General features: G+C 44.9%; 1 protein-coding gene across 2 annotated transcripts in view; it reads right to left on the bottom strand.

Moving 5' to 3' along the window:
- The window catches only part of caskb (calcium/calmodulin-dependent serine protein kinase b), a 35,603-nt gene extending 18,724 nt beyond the window's left edge, over positions 1–16,879 (bottom strand). For both annotated transcript variants that reach the window (XM_038998374.1, XM_038998375.1), the window contains exons 1-5: positions 16,058–16,879; positions 4,536–4,648; positions 2,084–2,189; positions 1,801–1,878; positions 1,086–1,158 (exon numbers count right to left, since the gene is read on the bottom strand). In XM_038998374.1, coding sequence (XP_038854302.1) covers positions 1,086–1,158; positions 1,801–1,878; positions 2,084–2,189; positions 4,536–4,648; positions 16,058–16,116 — 429 coding nt within the window. In that variant the 5' untranslated portion in view covers positions 16,117–16,879. The remainder of the gene's footprint in view (positions 1–1,085; positions 1,159–1,800; positions 1,879–2,083; positions 2,190–4,535; positions 4,649–16,057) is intronic.
- Between the last annotated feature and the right edge of the window lie 353 nt (positions 16,880–17,232).

The raw sequence follows: 17,232 nt of genomic DNA, 5'->3' as shown, positions 1-17,232 counted from the left end.
TGGAACACAGGAGTGATGATTGCTGATAATGGGACTCTGTACGCCTATGTAGATATTTAAAAAAAATAAAAAAATCCATTTACAACATTAACAATGTATGCACTGAGAAATTGCTTTTCTTTCAAAGACAAGGACATTTCTAAGGGACCCCGAACCGAACTTTTGAATGGTAGTGTAAATGCCTGTGTCTGTCTGTTAACTAATATTGTCAATAGTATGTGACACAATCATATCTGATATAACACTGTACAAAGCAAATAAATATATACGAATTAAACTCACATGTATATATGTCACCTTGGTGTGAAAACTGAATGGCTGATAAGTGTCACACAGTCCCCTCTACTGATGGTATTAGGTACTACCACTACAGCAGTCTACTACACACCAGCACCATGACACGCACACGCGCACACACACACACACACACACACACACACACACACACACACACACACACACACACACACACACACAGGCACCATGACAGACAGAGACACACACACTTCTTACAACCCAAATCACAAGTATTCAAACAGACAAATACACGCACAACAATAAACACACATCTTTCATGAAACATACACTCAACACAGGGGGAAGGTGTAACTTTGTGTAAACACACAGACTGACTTACTGACATTGGTATTAACACACACGCAAAAGCTCCCCTTATCCCCTCTGGGAGTCACCAAATGTGTCTGTTTGTGGGCAGGGCTCGCCCCATCTGGTCTGGCATTGTGGCATACTGTATGTTAGAGAGGTAATCCTATAGTAATCACTGAAGCTGTGCTGTCTGGCCTGTCAAACAGGGTTTCAGCAGGGTTTCCCCTTACACTAAACACTAATCCAGCCCCAGCTTAACTCACCTTCATTACTAGTTAGCCTACTACTACTACAACCCAATGGGCTAAGCTGATGGGTCAGTTATCGTTGGGTTAGTCGATATACACTCAATACAAGGGGACAGACGGTGGATCACCAATGGTTACTTCATTCTGTTTGAAATCAATAGATGCCATTGACAACAGTGCTGTTTCGATAAGGGGTAAGTGGGACTGGAGATCTGGGGTAGGGGAGCTTACCTTCACGTCACGGTGAATCACGTTGTTGTCATGGCAATACCGCAGCGCCTCCAAGATCTGTCTCATGTAGTGACTAAAAGACAAGAATGAAGAAAAAAAGGGGGAGAGAGAATGAAGAGGGAGAGAGAATGAAGAGAAAGGGGGAGAGAGAGAATGAAGAGAGAAAGAATGAAGAGGGAGAGAGAGAGAATGAAGAGGGAGAGAGAGAGAATGAAGAGGGAGAGAGAGAATGAAGAGGAAGGGGGAGAATGAAGAGGAGGGGGGAGAGGGAGAATGAAGAGGAAGGGGGAGAATGAAGAGGAAGGGGGAGAGAGAGAGAATGAAGAGAAAGGGGTAGAGTGAGAGAATGAGAGAATGAAGAGAAAGGGGGAGAGAGAGAGAGAATGAAGAGAAAGGGGGAGAGAGAATGAAGTGGAAGGAGGAGAGTGAGGGAATTAGCAACGCCACTACTTCTTAGAGAGCTCCATCTAAAAGCACTTCATTATAGGCATGTAGAGTCCCCAAGGTTCTCATCGTCCTACCACTGAATACAAGGCCCCTTACTTCAAATGAGGCCTTCGTTGAAAATGTCAATGTGACGTGCGTGTAACTGGCTACGGCTTCAATGTAGACAAAGTCCTCATCAGCCCGCGTCACAATTTCAAAACACAAGTCAGCTCCGTCCATACTAGAGAGGCAGAGAGGAAATAAGAGAACCTAAGAGTCAAGTTTTTACCTGGCTACAGCTTCACTGTAGACAAAACCAGCATCGGCCCGCTTCACAGTCTCAAAACACAGGTCAGCTGTATCCATACTATGTCAGAGAGGTAGAAATCACATAAAACAAAACTTTATTGAATTTGAATTACACCGTTAGTACAGAAAGTCAACAGGGAGGTGCCATTCTAGAATATCAAGTAAAATCTAGAACAGAAATTCTAGAATTTAGTCCATTCTAGAATAGAAAGTCAATAGGTGACCATTCAAGAAACAAAATGGCCGAAACACAACCAACTTACAACTCAAAGACCATGTAGAGCATGCCATCGGAGCTGTAGGTTTCTAGTAGCTCTACGATGTGAGGGTGCTTCAGCATGTGACAGATACTGGCCTCTCTCTTCAGATCTGTGGAGGAAACAGGAGAGATAAGAGATGGAAACCATTTTTTCAGTATTGAAATGCATCCGTTTGTCCTCGTTTCCCCTTTTCAACACACTCCTCCTCATCTTGCCCCATAGCTTATAGGTGTGTCCCCTCCCTCTCTTTCTCCTGACCTCTCCACCGCGCTGACCCAGTTGGCAGACTCCAGGCGGAGAGCAGGAGGGAGTTAAGAGAAGAGGAAACACCTCCGGCGCATGTCTTCCCCAACCACATAAACATCAAAGGAGATCAACATGGAGGGGTGCACGTGTGCAGGCAGGGAGAGGCTTGACTGCAGCGCGGGAAGCACACACACACAAGGAAGCAGCAAAGAGCGAAGAACACAGTACACACACACACACACCCCGAAGAGGAGCAAAATAGTTGAAAAAGCGTTGGGAGGGAAAGTGAAGCTGTGGGAGCTCATGTGGTACTAGAGGCGTCGTCTGGAGTTGGACCCAGTCAGACACACTGCACTGTTGTTCTCCTCTGTTCTGCAGCTCACATCACCCAATACAGACCTCATTTACACACTCCCCTCCAGTCTACTAGTCTGCAGAGACTACAAACGTGTGTGCGGTGTTGTGACGGGCCTAACTCATGACGTAAGACCCAGAGACAGAGTCCTTATTCTCTCACTATCTCTGTGTTGAGCCTCTCTCTCTGCATTCCTCGATCTCCGTCTCTCCCTCTCTCTGTCTCTCTCTCTCATACACAGAAGACCAAGAGTACGAGTCAGAGAGAGGAAAACAACAGATGATGATACATGGTAGTAACTGAGGGGGGGTATAGTCTAACAGTATGGATTTGGTGGATAGCGCAGCAGGATAGATGTGCTCTCTATACGGACTCATCATTGTTCAATGAAGCCCAGTCTGCTTGCTAACTCAAAATGTCACTGCTCACAATTAACACGAATGGTTTCTGTGAGTTTCTGTAAAACTACAGCGGGAGGGGAGGGAGAGGTTCGTTTCATCGGGGGTCCAATTGTCTTTTCTGCCAGCGCTGTGGGGTTTTAAATGAAAGTGACATTTACGAGTTCCATCCAGCCCAACTCTACAGCTAGAAATCAACCTCTCAGCATTCAAACACACTGGAGGTCCTCTCCCTCTCTCTTCTTCTCCCTCTCTGTTGCTCTACTTCTAACTCTCTTTCTCCCCCTCTCTTCTTCTCACTCTCTGATTAGCAGGTATTCTTTCCCTCTATCAGTTTACTAGGTTCTTCCAGACCCTATATCAGTTTACTAGGCTCTTCCAGACCCTATTTCAGTTTACTAGGTTCTTCCAGACCCTCTATCAGTTTACTAGGCTCTTCCAGACCCTATTTCAGTTTACTAGGCTCTTCCAGACCCTCTATCAGTTTACTAGGCTCTTCCAGACCCTATTTCAGTTTACTAGGTTCTTCCAGACCCTCTATCAGTTTACTAGGTTCTTCCAGACCCTATATCAGTTTACTAGGCTCTTCCAGACTATATCAGTTTACTAGGCTCTTCCAGACTATATCAGTTTACTAGGTTCTTCCAGACTATATCAGTTTACTAGGTTCTTCCAGACCCTATTTCAGTTTACTAGGTTCTTCCAGACCCTATTTCAGTTTACTAGGTTCTTCCAGACCCTATATCAGTTTACTAGGCTCTTCCAGACTATATCAGTTTACTAGGCTCTTCCAGACTATATCAGTTTACTAGGTTTTTCCAGACTATATCAGTTTACTAGGTTCTTCCAGACCCTATTTCAGTTTACTAGGTTCTTCCAGACCCTATTTCAGTTTACTAGGCTCTTCCAGACTATATCAGTTTACTAGGCTCTTCCAGACTATATCAGTTTACTAGGCTCTTCCAGACCCTATATCAGTTTACTAGGTTCTTCCAGACCCTCTATCAGTTTACTAGGCTCTTCCAGACCCTCTATCAGTTTACTAGGCTCTTCCAGACCCTCTATCAGTTTACTAGGCTCTTCCAGACCCTCTATCAGTTTACTAGGTTCTTCCAGACCCTATATCAGTTTACTAGGCTCTTCCAGAGCCAGACTCTATATCAGTTTACTCAACAATCCCTCTTTATTACGCTATCAATATTTTCACACACAATTCTGTCTTTCCATTTCCTTATGATCCTGTCCTTGGCCCAGCTCTGACCAGAGCATCACAGATGGCACACCATGAACGCCAAAACCCAGGGCACTGCCACCACAGTGTGATACACACACACACACACACACACACACACACACACAGAACAGCATGACACGGCAGGAAACTGCATGGAAAGTTAGTATGCATCAGCGCTTTACCCACACACACACACAGTGCACGAGTGTGACTCTTCCTTACCCTCTGTGCTGAGGCCAGGGCTGGAGGTGAAACTGGCCACATCTACGATCTTCACTGCAAACTGCTGCCCTGTGTCCCTGTTGATACAGCGCCTCACCACACTGAAGGGACCCCTGGAAGACAGAAACCATAGTGGGTTAGTCATGTTTCTCTCACACACACACACACACCAGATCTACACCAGTGCCTGGGGAATAGGGAGAAGGGGTCGATTTGGAATTCATCCTTGGATATATCTGGCACCTTTACATTCTCTCTCTTCGTCCCTGTAGGCCTTCAGTAATCACAGTGCAGTAACTGTAACCCAACAGCCATGAACAGTAGGTCGTGGCAGTGGGCACAGCCCTGGATATGATGGAGCCTAATGCTGGAGATGTAGCAGCTAGCGACGTAGCCTAGCCTCCTCTCCTCTGCCTGGGGAATCACAGAGCAGTGGTGAGCACAGCTGTGAAGACGAAAATACAAGCCCCATTACAGAGGCCTCGAGGCAGGGAGAAATAGCATTGCTGACAGGGGCCTTGGACCAGGGTGGTGGGTTAGGGTTGAGGATATGATAAGGCAGGGAAGTGTACTGGGCAAGGTTGTAAATCCCAAAGGGACTGTGGGGCACACACACACACACACACACACAGGAAAAACAGTAGTAGAGGAAATAAACCTAGACCAAACACACACATTTACACACTTGTGCACACACATACACCCTCGCAATCAAGTCCCCACTGTACACAGTGCTCAGCTGTTCCACTCAGTATAATCTTAAAGGCTGTGGCACTGATGCTGACAGAGACGCGTGACTGAAAGGCATCTGTCAGCACACACACACAGAAATAGAGCCATCACTAAACAGCAATGCATAAAACTCAGTGGCAGGGATTTCAACTCCATCAAAACAGAGTTAAGGCTAATTCATAAAAGTATCCAATAGAATTGGCCTACAATTCGAAATCCTATAAATACTAACCAATAGGTAGGGGGTTACAGCCACCATGTGTGGGCCTCTCCTACTATGATGATTAACCCGGCTATCTGCCTCTGGGTGGGGGGAAGAGTGGAGGCTCTGTGAAGACTGACCCATATGCTAAAGAAAATATCCCCCAGACATTACTCGATCTGTGAAAACAGTGCAAGACTCCCTAAACCCCCCACTCCGGTGGGGTTGAAAGTAGAGGTCGACCGATTAATCGGAATGGCTGATTAATTAGGGCCGATTTCAAGTTTTCATAACAATCGGAAAACGGTAATTTTGGACGCCGATTTTGCCGTTTTTTTTTTTTTTTACACCTTTATTTAACTAGACAAGTCAGTTAAGAACACATTCTTATTTTCAATGACGGCCTAGGAACGGTGGGTTAACTGCCTTGTTCAGGGGCAGAACGACAGATTTTTACCTTGTTAGCTCAGGGATTCAATCTTGCAACCTTACGGTTAACTAGTCCAACGCTCTAACCACCTGCCTCACGAGGAGCCCGCCTGTTACGCGAATGCAGTAAGAAGCCAAGGTAAGTTGCTAGCTAGCATTAAACTTATCTTATAAAAAACAACCAATCAATCATAATCACTAGTTAACTACACATGGTTGATGATATTACTAGTTTATCTAGCGTGTCCTGCATTGCATATAATCGATGCAGTGCGCATTTGCGAAAAAGGACTGTCGTTGCTCCAACGTGTACCTAACCATAAACATCAATGCCTTTCTTAAAATCAATACACAGAAGTATATATTTTTAAACCTGCATATTTAGCTAAAGGAAATCCAGGTTAGCAGGCAATATTAACCAGGTGAAATTGTGTCACTTCTCAGGGTATATGCAACAGTTTGGGCAGACTGGCTCATTGCAAACTAATTTGCCAGAATTTTACGTAATTATGACATAACATTAAAGGTTGTGCAATATAACAGGAATATTTAGACTTATGGATGCCACCCGTTTGATAAAATACGGAACGGTTCCGTATTTCACTGAAAGAATAAACGTTTTGTTTTCGAGATGATAGTTTCCGGATTCGACCATATTAATGACCTAAGGCTCGTATTTCTGTTTGTTATTATGTTATAATTAAGTCTATGATTTGATAGAGCAGTCTGACTGAGCGATGGTAGGCACCAGCAGGCTCGTAAGCATTCATTCAAACAGCACTTTCGTGCGTTTTGCCAGCAGCTGTTTATGACTTCAAGCCTATCAACTCCCGAGATTAGGCTGGTGTAACCGATGTGAAATGGCTAGCTAGTTAGCGGGGTACGCGCTAATAGCGTTTCAAAAGTCACTCGCTCTGAGACTTGGAGTAGTTGTTCCCCTTGCTCTGCATGGGTAACGCTGCTTCGGGGGTGGCTGTTGTCGATGTGTTCCTCGTTCAAGCCCAGGTAGGAGCGAGGAGAGGGACGGAAGCTATACTGTTACACTGGCAATACTAAAGTGCCTATAAGAACATCCAATAGTCAAAGGTATATGAAATACAAATGGTATAGAGAGAAATAGTCCTATAATTCCTATAATAACTACAACCTAAAACGTCTTACCTGGGAATATTGAAGACTCATGTTAAAAGGAACCACCAGCTTTCATATGTTCTCATGTTCTGAGCAAGGAACTTAAACGTTAGCTTTCTTACATGGCACATATTGCACTTTTACACTTTGTTTTTGCATTATTTAAACCAAATTGAACATGATTCATTATTTATTTGAGGCTAAATTGATTTTATTGATGTATTATATTAAGTTAAAATAAGTGTTCATTCAGTATTGTTGTAATTGTCATTATTACAATTTTTTTTAATTCTTTTTTTTAATTCTTTTTTTAAACGGCCGATTAATCGGTATCGGCTTTTTTTGGTAATCCAATAATCGGTATCGGTATCGGCGTTGAAAAATCAGAATCGGTCGACCTCTAGTTGAAAGACAGCCCTGGCTGACAGACGTTTATCTCCTTAAGACAAAGGCGCAAGCCGAAAAACAACCACTGGTTCACCTCCACCTTAGCTCCAGCCTAACGTGTAACACTGGTTCCATTCCCCCCTAGCTCATCCCTACGGTTTAACACTGGTTCCATTCCCCCTTAGCACCTCCCTACGGTGTAACACTGGTTCCCTTCCCCCCTAGCTCCTTCTAAGGTGTAACACTGGTTCCATTCCCCTCTAGCTCCTCCCTACGGTGTAACACTGGTTCCATTCCCCCCTAGCACCTCCCTACGGTGTAACACTGGTTCCCTTCCCCCCTAGCTCCTTCCTACGGTGTAACACTGGTTCCCTTCCCCCCTAGCTCCTTCCTACGGTGTAACACTGGTTCCCTTCCCCCCTAGCTCCTTCTAAGGTGTAACACTGGTTCCCTCCCCCCCTAGCTCCTCCCTAAGGTGTAACACTGGTTCCATTCCCCCCTAGTTCCTCCCTACAGTGTAACACTGGTTCCCTTCCCCCCTAGCTCCTCCCTAAGGTGTAACACTGGCTCCCTTCCACCCTAAGCCCTCCTATGGTGTACGCAGACTGAAGGGATAGGTTGTAAGAAATAAGGTGTGAGCTACACCTAGCCTTCATATGGGTTTTGATTTCATTCTACCATAGAGTTAACACCTAGGTCTGCAAATACTGAAGTGGTATGGAATGGAGGCCAGGGGATGGGTGTAGTATTGGACTGGACTAGTATTGCCCAGCCTAAATGTCAATAAAACTCCCATTATCTCCATGACACTGTGACGAGCCAAAAGCCAGGTGAACTCAGTTGGGTTTGAGGTCAATTTCATCTTAAATAAGATCAAGAATTCAAATATCCTCACAGAAGATGATAGACTAGCTGCCCAATTTGAATTTGTGAATCGAATTACAATTCATCTCCCTAGTTGTCATATGTAGACTGAGTGAGTTCAAATGGAATTGACCCCGCCAAACCCACCACCCCTGGAAGGCGCCAAGGCAAGCGATCACACGCAGGAGTGTCATTCCACGGAGAAGGACTGTGAGAAAGGAGCGAGAGGGTAGGCACGCTTTGATGATATAGGCACAGCTGTGCTCACAACATGGGCCCCCTCCCACGTTCAGCAATGCCCTGCAGTGTTAGTATTACCCGTTAGCACCTGACCACCTTCTCACATTACCTCGGATGGGAACTAGAATGCCATTAGAGAGAAACGAGAGCGAATGGGAGAGATAGAAGGAACTGAGGTAGCCTAGTAGCCGAAGAAAGCCAAGAGTCGAGACAGGTCGTGAGTAGGAACGTTTAAACGAAATTTGGATCCTTAACGTTAATAAAAATCCCTAAACGGAATAACAATACGTTTTATTACCCACAAAATTATAATCGTGGTGCAGCTGGCTCGCCTACTCTTTCTCTTCGCTAATGATGCGAGTTCTCTCTTCGGTCTGTTGCATGTAGAATATCCTAGCCTATTCATTGAGGATAGGCCCTGCTTTACAAGAAATCGCAAAATACAGCATTCTATTGCGAGATACTGCTTTTGATTGCCGATAGATAGGCCTAGAAGACGGTTCTGACTCCGTCTGCCTGGTGGCTGACCTGCCTATACAGTGCCCCCTCCCATCTCTCTCCGTCCCTCGCTAGCTCGCTATGAAAGATGCGAGTGTTTGTTCTCACAAGTACGGCAACTAATCAGTCTTGTTTTCTTTCTACTAAATGTCTCGGTAAATGTCACGGTATTTAACAAACTTTAAAGTACTTTATTTAGGAGTGATCTGTTCGCAGGCAGTAGGTAGGCAAGCAGGCAGCTCGATATTATTTGATTGACAGTTCTGGTGGCCTAGTGATGGATGTTAGCCCCCATTCAGAAGCATAGATCCTTTACAAATACAATTCCCGTTCAGTAGCGCTTCGAAACCATCTCCAGAGAAGGTTTCGTGTCGGTATTTAAAAAGCTGTAGTGTACCCTTACATACAAACATGCCGTAGCCGAGGCGCTTTCAATGGTATATGACTGCGGTAGATTTAATGTCATTGCCCGGCACTAGCGGTCATAATTGGGACCGTTATTCTACATTGTGAAATGTGTATGATTTTTTCCCTTATCGTTTTAACGGAAACCCGATTTAAAGAACTGATGTTTAAATGGCAGTTTAACCCTTAAGCACAATTGTCAATTTGTCACACCCCTAGTGAGTAGGAAGGGAACTGTCCATTGAGGTAGGCTAAGAATGTGAATCATACTTACTCTTTTCGTGTCAGAGTCCGATTACAGTCCAATGATGGTGTTAGAAACAACGAGGCGGAGTTCATTTAACTCGTCCCCGGATGCCAAAACTGTGTACACACTAATTGCACCGAAAAGCTTCTAAAAATGCCAAGTGGCTGTTGTGGAAGAAAACACACAGCCCTAAATATTTGCTTGGTTTAATTTACTGGTTACTTGAAGAGAACAACCTTTTGAATATTTATAGAGGGCAATTAGGATTCCTCCTGCTGTACCGGAGTGCATCTGAAATTCACAGGCCAAAATACCTCCAGGACATTAAGCCAGTCTCGGAGCAGAGATTTCCACTTCTCTCCCAGACTCCAGTAGGGTAGGGGGCCTGAGGAGGAACTTGGGACCCCCAAACACTCATGTAGTCAGAGCCGAACTACCAATTAGATGCACCCAACCATCATGTTTCTTTAACCTACACCATCCCTTTCAGAATCCGATTGTGTTATGTAAGAGGGGATAGTATGTAGGTAGGAAAGGAGGAGGAACGAAGGAAAGAGGAAAGCAGGTGAAAGTACATAGGGATGTAAAGAGAGAGAGGAAGGAAGGAAGAAATTAGGAGGAAATAAATAAAAATGGGGCACTTTTTGGGAAATAACCAGAGTCAGACACTGGAGGCCCAGGAGCCCTTAGACAAGCAGAGACCAAATTCAATATCACCTCCGAGTCCCCTGTTCTCAAAGCAGTCAACAAACCCATCTGTAAGAATAAATCAGCCAGGCCAAACTCCCCAGAGTCCACACTCCTTTAGGAGCTGACCACACACTTCCTGAGAAATAGTGAGGACAAGAAACAACGAGAGAAGAGAAATTTAGATGGAATGTAGAATTCTGAGAAGCGCCTCGGGAGGTGTGGGCAGACGGAGATTCTTGCCAGCATGCCTAGAGTCAGTTACATCATCTCATCATAATGGCTGAGGTGGAGGCTGGAGGGAGGGAGAACAGATCGTAGACCTGTAGATGAGGGTGTAGGCTAAACTGTCTGAATGACTGGGCCCAAGACACATGCACAGTACGGGAAAGACAGTGAAGGGTTTGTTATGCTTGTTCAGGGATAGCTTAGCCTTCGTATGTTCTATCAGTAACAAATGAACTGAGTGTTATGGTTGCTCAGAGAACCCATTAGAGGCTATAAAACACACACAAATGGTAGTTAGCTTAACATGTAGCAAGTGTGTGTATTGTATGTAGAGCTACGAATGAATTAAGAAAAACTGCAAACAAATCATTTAAAAAAATGCTTACATTTAATGAGCTCAATGCGATCCAAAGCATTAAAACGTAGGCTAGGAGTTGATGTTTAATTAGCTGAGCCAACGCGAGTCAGAGTACTGATCACTCCACCAGTTCCCAGCCATTTTGACAATATTCCAATCCTTCCTGGCTCTAATGAGTACCCCAGAGCCAGAATGAAGAGCCGCGTGTGATTCCAGTTGCACTTGTCTGCATTACTATTCCCATGCAGAGAGAATCATTATGAGCAGAGACGGCTCAAATTACCCACGCCTCGCCCATCCCCTTCAACTGGAGCTTAAATGCCCGGCCTGAGCACGTCACTGTGTTTACTGAAATTTAACACACACAATGGGCTAATAAGTAGGATTGCATAACCTGTTTGCGTGAGCTTTACTTCCCTCAGATAGATAAGGATGCAGTGGAGAGTAAGGCCTTGTGCCATCCTTTGTTAGAATAATGTCTGAATAGGCAATGGGCCTTAGTTCACTGCTCATTTACAGGGTCACGCCTTGACTACTGTGATTTGTTCAATCTGTTTATGCTGATTGTGCATTTGTTTTTACCGAAATGATTCAAACTAAATTGGAAGATATAACATTTTAAAAAGGTTCGCTTCCAAAAGCCCCAGTAGGCTTCTACCAATGGTACTGCAGTAGACAAATAGCTTAGCAATAGGTCTGAGTTACTCATAATGTCTAACAATACTCTCAAAAGGGTGTCCCTCCACATCTCCTTTTTACTTTCTTAAAGGAGGAGAGGAGAAAGGAGAGGAGAGCCTGGCACTAGCTGGCTGTCAGCCAACTGTGTATGGATCCGGAGGATTCCTACAGAGCCAGGGGGGAAGAGGGGGAAGGGTTCCATTCTGGTCGATTCAGAATGTTCTAGATAGTGAGACTGAACACCCCATTCAGCTAAGCGTACAGTAAGCTACACCTCAGAGAACAATTAACTTAGTGTAGTAGTCAACTAGCAGGTTGCAGGTCATCCTCAGAGCTTGACCCTACTGGCAATCCTCCCCACCCACCCAGTCATCTCCCTTGACTCCTACACAAGCAGGATCTGAGAGGGGAGTGCAGGCAGGGACTACAATAGAAGTGTCTGTGTTGGTGGGGGATAATTGGTCTGACGTATATGTTTACAAGGGGAAAATATCAAGGGTCAACTGGTGAGTAAAGACAAGAGATGAGCATGTCTAAATGGGAGCGCTCATTCTCATTCTTCAGAATGGATCCCTTTTCCTGCCAGATGCTTTAGACATGCTGTACTGGGGGTTTTCATAGATTAAATGTTGTGAGATACTGAACAGGATCTGGAAGCAAGTGCTATGTTTAAGCAATAAGGCCCGAGGAGGTGTGGTATATGGCCAATATACCATGGCTAAGGGCTGTTCTTATGCACGACGCAACGCAGAGGTATATTGGCCATACATCACAAACCCCCGAGGTGACTTATTGCTATTATAAACTGGTTAACAACGTAATTAGAGCAGTAAAACTAAATGTTTTGTCATACCCGTGGTATACGGTCTGATATACCACGGCTTTCAGCCAATCAGCATTCAGGGCTCGAACCACCCAGTTTCTTAAACGAGATTAGGTAGAAATAACAGAGAGATTAAACGACTCCTCCAGCTCAGGAACTGAGCCGAAACAAAGGCTCAGTCGTCCCAAAGGCCTTCTGCCAACCCCAAACCTCCACACTGTCTGCCAACCTTAGACAAATTATAGCAGAGGTGTTTGGATGTGTGCGTGTAGTAGCCCGAAACTATTCCCTCATCAGCTAACACGAACACCTGCATATGTCGCTGGTTGACATGTCTATTTACACTATACTAGCCGCTGTCGGTAGCATGTCACACCTACTTTGGGAAGTGTCACCACACCATTTCAATCATTCACAGATCTACAGTGTCAGTCAAATGTCTCTCTCGTCAAACAAAATGTCTCGTTATAGCTCACAAACCTCCTCAGAGGGCTACAGGCCACGTGTGAAGTGAGCATTCTATTGACAGTTATTTTTAAGGCTACAGATCTCGTAAAAACACATCTAGACTATATTAGTTACTTATGGAAATGGTGATTCTCAGAGCCATGCATGGAAGCATAGGCAACACTAGAAGCGAAACAGAAAAATGACTGGCTGTAAAATCGCATCCTACTAAGCACAGCTGCCACTTGGCGACAAACATTTGTTGCCGTGTCAACGCCGCTTTAGACGTCCCTGACAATACAGACCCTTGAGCCGCGATAACAGCACGTCTTCAGTTCATTGAACACTCCCCATGAACTACCAAGGGAACAAAAACGTCTGAACCAATGTGAACCAAAGGGAGCAAGGGATAGCAGGAGAGGAGTTCTTCTAAGCCTCTGTTCTTTGGTGCCCTAGCTCTTCTTGACAGGGAGTGTGGTTTACAAAAATTGGAGGTCAGCCCTGGAGTCCGCTGGCATTAGTTATATATCCAGCCTCGGGGCAATCCTATTTCGAACCCTCCATTGTCTCCAACGATCTTCCTCAGCATCCCCTCCCTTCATCCTGGGCTGAGGAAAATGATCCCCAGCTTTCTGCAGGAGAGGCTGGCAGAGTTCTCTACCTAAAAGACACTGGCTGGTACTCTGTGCTTTTGTCTGACAATCACTTCACTGTCAGAAACTAGGCTGCGTCGCTGGTGGAGAGGATTCATTTGGAATCGTGCTTTTTGTTCGGCTTTATTTCACAAAGCTGGGACATAAATCACGTTTATTGGAAAAGATTTGCTTCACTAAACAGAACCTGGTGATGTACAGTGAAATAAATAAGGTAGTGTAGCTGTTTTGGTGAAAGACGTCCTTGTGCCCTGACAACTATGAGTGAGAAAGGAAAGATGAAAGGAGGAACAAATGACTTTGGGAAGGGGAAGGTAGGAGGCCATGAAGCCCTTTCTGATCATGGTGATAACATAGTCATGGTGTAGGCTCCTCTGACTAGAGGCCCTCTCTGTGTTACTGCACCAAGGTAGGCCCTGGGCGGCTACTTATTTACCAGCTGTCCCAAGACCAGTATTGTCACCCACCACATGACGTCTAACACCAGGACTGGGTAAAGTAGACCAGATCCTAGATCCGTCACTGAGTGAGGAGTAAACCGAAGCAGAGAGCTCCCCAAACAAAGAGTAGAGCCTGAGGGGCTGAAGAGCAATCAGCATGTGTCTCAGCCTGGACCCTAATGGACCCACGGGTCTCGATTGAGCGTAGAGGGGGAGGGGAGCTAGGCCAGCTCCAAGACTACAGCAGCCTGCCTGCCCGGTCTTCATATGAAGGGGTGTGATCATCAGCCACAACAATAGAAATCCGGGGTAAAGGGGGTATTGGTTGGTGTGGGTGGTAGTTTCAATACATTTAAATCTGGATTTCCAGACTAATCTGTGAAAATGACATTGTTGTAAGCTATGTGAGGGCAAACGAGGTCTGCACCAAATAGAAGAGGCCCTCTCCAATCAACAACCTTCTTCCTGCACGAATGCGTGTTAGGATTTATGTGCTTTATAAATCAATGTTAATAGTGTGAAATAGATAGAAAACTGAACTGCTTCTAGGCCTATCAATTATCTCAGTGTTGGAACTGGGAATGCTTTAAACATTTGTTCACTTATTCTGGAAATCTGATAACCGGTTTTTACTGAATCGGCCTAAACCCAGAGTTGCCTCTTTAGATTTTAGACTAATTGTCAATCCAGGGTAAAATTAGGTTGCCTCCTAAATCTCTTTGTAAGACAAATCCGGGCTAAATAGATCAGGGATAAACATGATCATTAACTGCGTGTGCAATGCTTAAAAGTCCATCAACAATAGGATTGGCCACCTCTGGTTGGTGGGGATCAATAGACTGGTCTGCAATTGCCAGGGCAGGGACAATGACTAGCAGTGCATGGTGATATCAGAACACCGGTGCAGACATAGAACACAGCAGTATACCCAAAACACTGAATGTGACTATTCTGTTGAACAAGTTCCATCCTCCCCAGGAGCCTATGCTCCTTCTCTTAAAGTAGGATCAAGAAGTAGTGTGTGACGTCATCACAATGACAATCTGCAGCCTGTGTCTTGTCCCAAATGGCCAATGATACTAAATGATTGACTATAATTACCCTGCATCTGAATCTAAGAGAAGAGTGTAGTGGTGTTGACAGTAGTACTTGTGGAGATCGTTATAGACCTAGTTGTAGTAGCCAAGCACGTTTACATTTCAACCCAAAACTATGAATGGCCCAGCTTTTAAACGTATAGCACCTCTGTTCCAAACCACTAATGAGTCACTATGCCTATGTGTAGTAAAATAATATGTTATATTGTCATATACACCAGATAGGTGCCATGAAATGTGTTGTTTTACAGGGTCAGCCATAGTAGTACAACACCCCTGGAGCAAATTAGGGTTAAGTGCCTTGCTCAAGGGCACATTGTCAGATTTCCCACCTTGTCGGCTTGGGTATTCGAAGGAAACAGTGACCTTTCAGTTACTGCCCCAACGCTCTAACCGCTAGGCTACCTGTCGCCCAGTACCGCCTCATCAAAATAATGTGTCTATCTGACAAAGCTGAATGGATGCACAAAACATGAATGAAAATGATCTAGATATGGACATTTTTTGAATATGTGTGAGCCAATGAACTTCCGTTTTGATCAGATATATTCTCTCCTGCCATGTTAAATGAAGATATCCTGCCCAGCTCAAACAATGCACTCGGCTCTTGATCTAAACAGGGGCTTCACCATACATTATTGGGCCTCACCCAATCAAACTAACAAGTCAGTAGGCCTAACTGGTTTCCCATATATTGAACAGTTTATGCAATCGTGTTACATGCTTATTGAACTAGTTACTGTGTAAGTGATTTTACATAGGCCTGACAATAGATGGGTAGTGTGAGGTTTTGTATGACCAACTCACCTACAAGTAGGCCAAGTAAAACAGCTGTCATGATGGTGGTGGCAATTCATATTTGTAAGGCAAATGCTTCCATTCGGGAAAAAACAGGCAGGCAGACACGCAATACAATGCAAACAAGAGGTTTCATTTATTATCATTGTTCAGTTCATAAACATCTGCTGACACTTACTTCCCAATCACCTCGCACAGCTCGTAGACATCCTCGAAAAGCACGTCGTCGTCCGCCATGGTCCAAAGCAAACGGGGATGCTACCCCCGTGAAATTCGCCCCACACGGTATTATTTGTAGAGAAGCCAATGGCCTCAAGTGTACAGCTCTGACTGATCCTTGTTGGGGGAGAGGGGGAACTGCCACGGAATACCCCAGCAAGCTCTCAGAATTCCAATGGTCGAATAATTATAGTTTCCTAAATTAATTTCCCAAATGGAAAACCGATGGAGAAGGTAATGTTAGCCCGCTAGCTAGAGCGCCAAGTTACATGCGCTGGGTTTAACTCGACCGTTTTTGACACTCCTCGGCCCCACCTTCTCCTTCTCTCCCGGCTGGTTAATCCCACGACCAGACCCGAGGACGCGGGATTTATCAACCGTTTGCACAAAACACACCGCTTTGCATGCCCCGAGATTGTATTGTCGGTTAATGCCTACCAGATGCCTCTTCTTGGTCGATGCATCCGATGATGCCTCTGCCCGAGTAGGCAGCTTGCTCCCCCGCAAACTAGCTGGCTATCTCCTAGCAATCTGGATTTATTTTACCGTTTGAAATAGCTTGCTAGCGCCGTTATTGCGCTGAGCACACCCAACGTATCACATATGTCTTGGAATATTACCGCACATGCAAAACAAGGTTGCAGCTACATGATCTTAAATCAAAGACTTTATGCTTATCTCGTAAAATGTGCATCCATGTATATTTCGTTGGTATGTTGAAAATAAAATAATATTATTTCGTATTCCAGTCTCCTTCGAGCACCGTTACTCCAATTTTTACGCTGTCTCGGATGCTGCTCCTCCGGCTTCCAGAAATGGAAGACTCCTCCCTCTCTAGGTTATGAAACTGGTATGTGGAGAGCCATAATGGCTTCGTAGGCGCGCTCAGACTCTTTGCTAATTCCAATGCCACTTGAGCCAACATGACGTTCAGGGCGCCACCCTCCAAGTCCCCCAAGGCGCAGTTTCCTAATCGGTTTCACACTCCCCATTCCACCAATCCACGGTCGCATTCAATGCACCGCGCGCACGCGTTGACACCATCAAAAACCCATCACCTTACGTCAGCGTTTCCACAATCCTTTCACTGCCCTCGCAATAATATTTATCTTGTATTGTGTATTAATTATTACT

Source organism: Salvelinus namaycush, chromosome 7, assembly GCF_016432855.1.
Source record: "Salvelinus namaycush isolate Seneca chromosome 7, SaNama_1.0, whole genome shotgun sequence".
NCBI classification, from domain to species: Eukaryota; Metazoa; Chordata; class Actinopteri; order Salmoniformes; family Salmonidae; genus Salvelinus; species Salvelinus namaycush.
The sequence above is the reverse complement of the archived record's forward strand: the minus strand, read 5'-3'. Positions and strand labels throughout refer to the sequence as shown.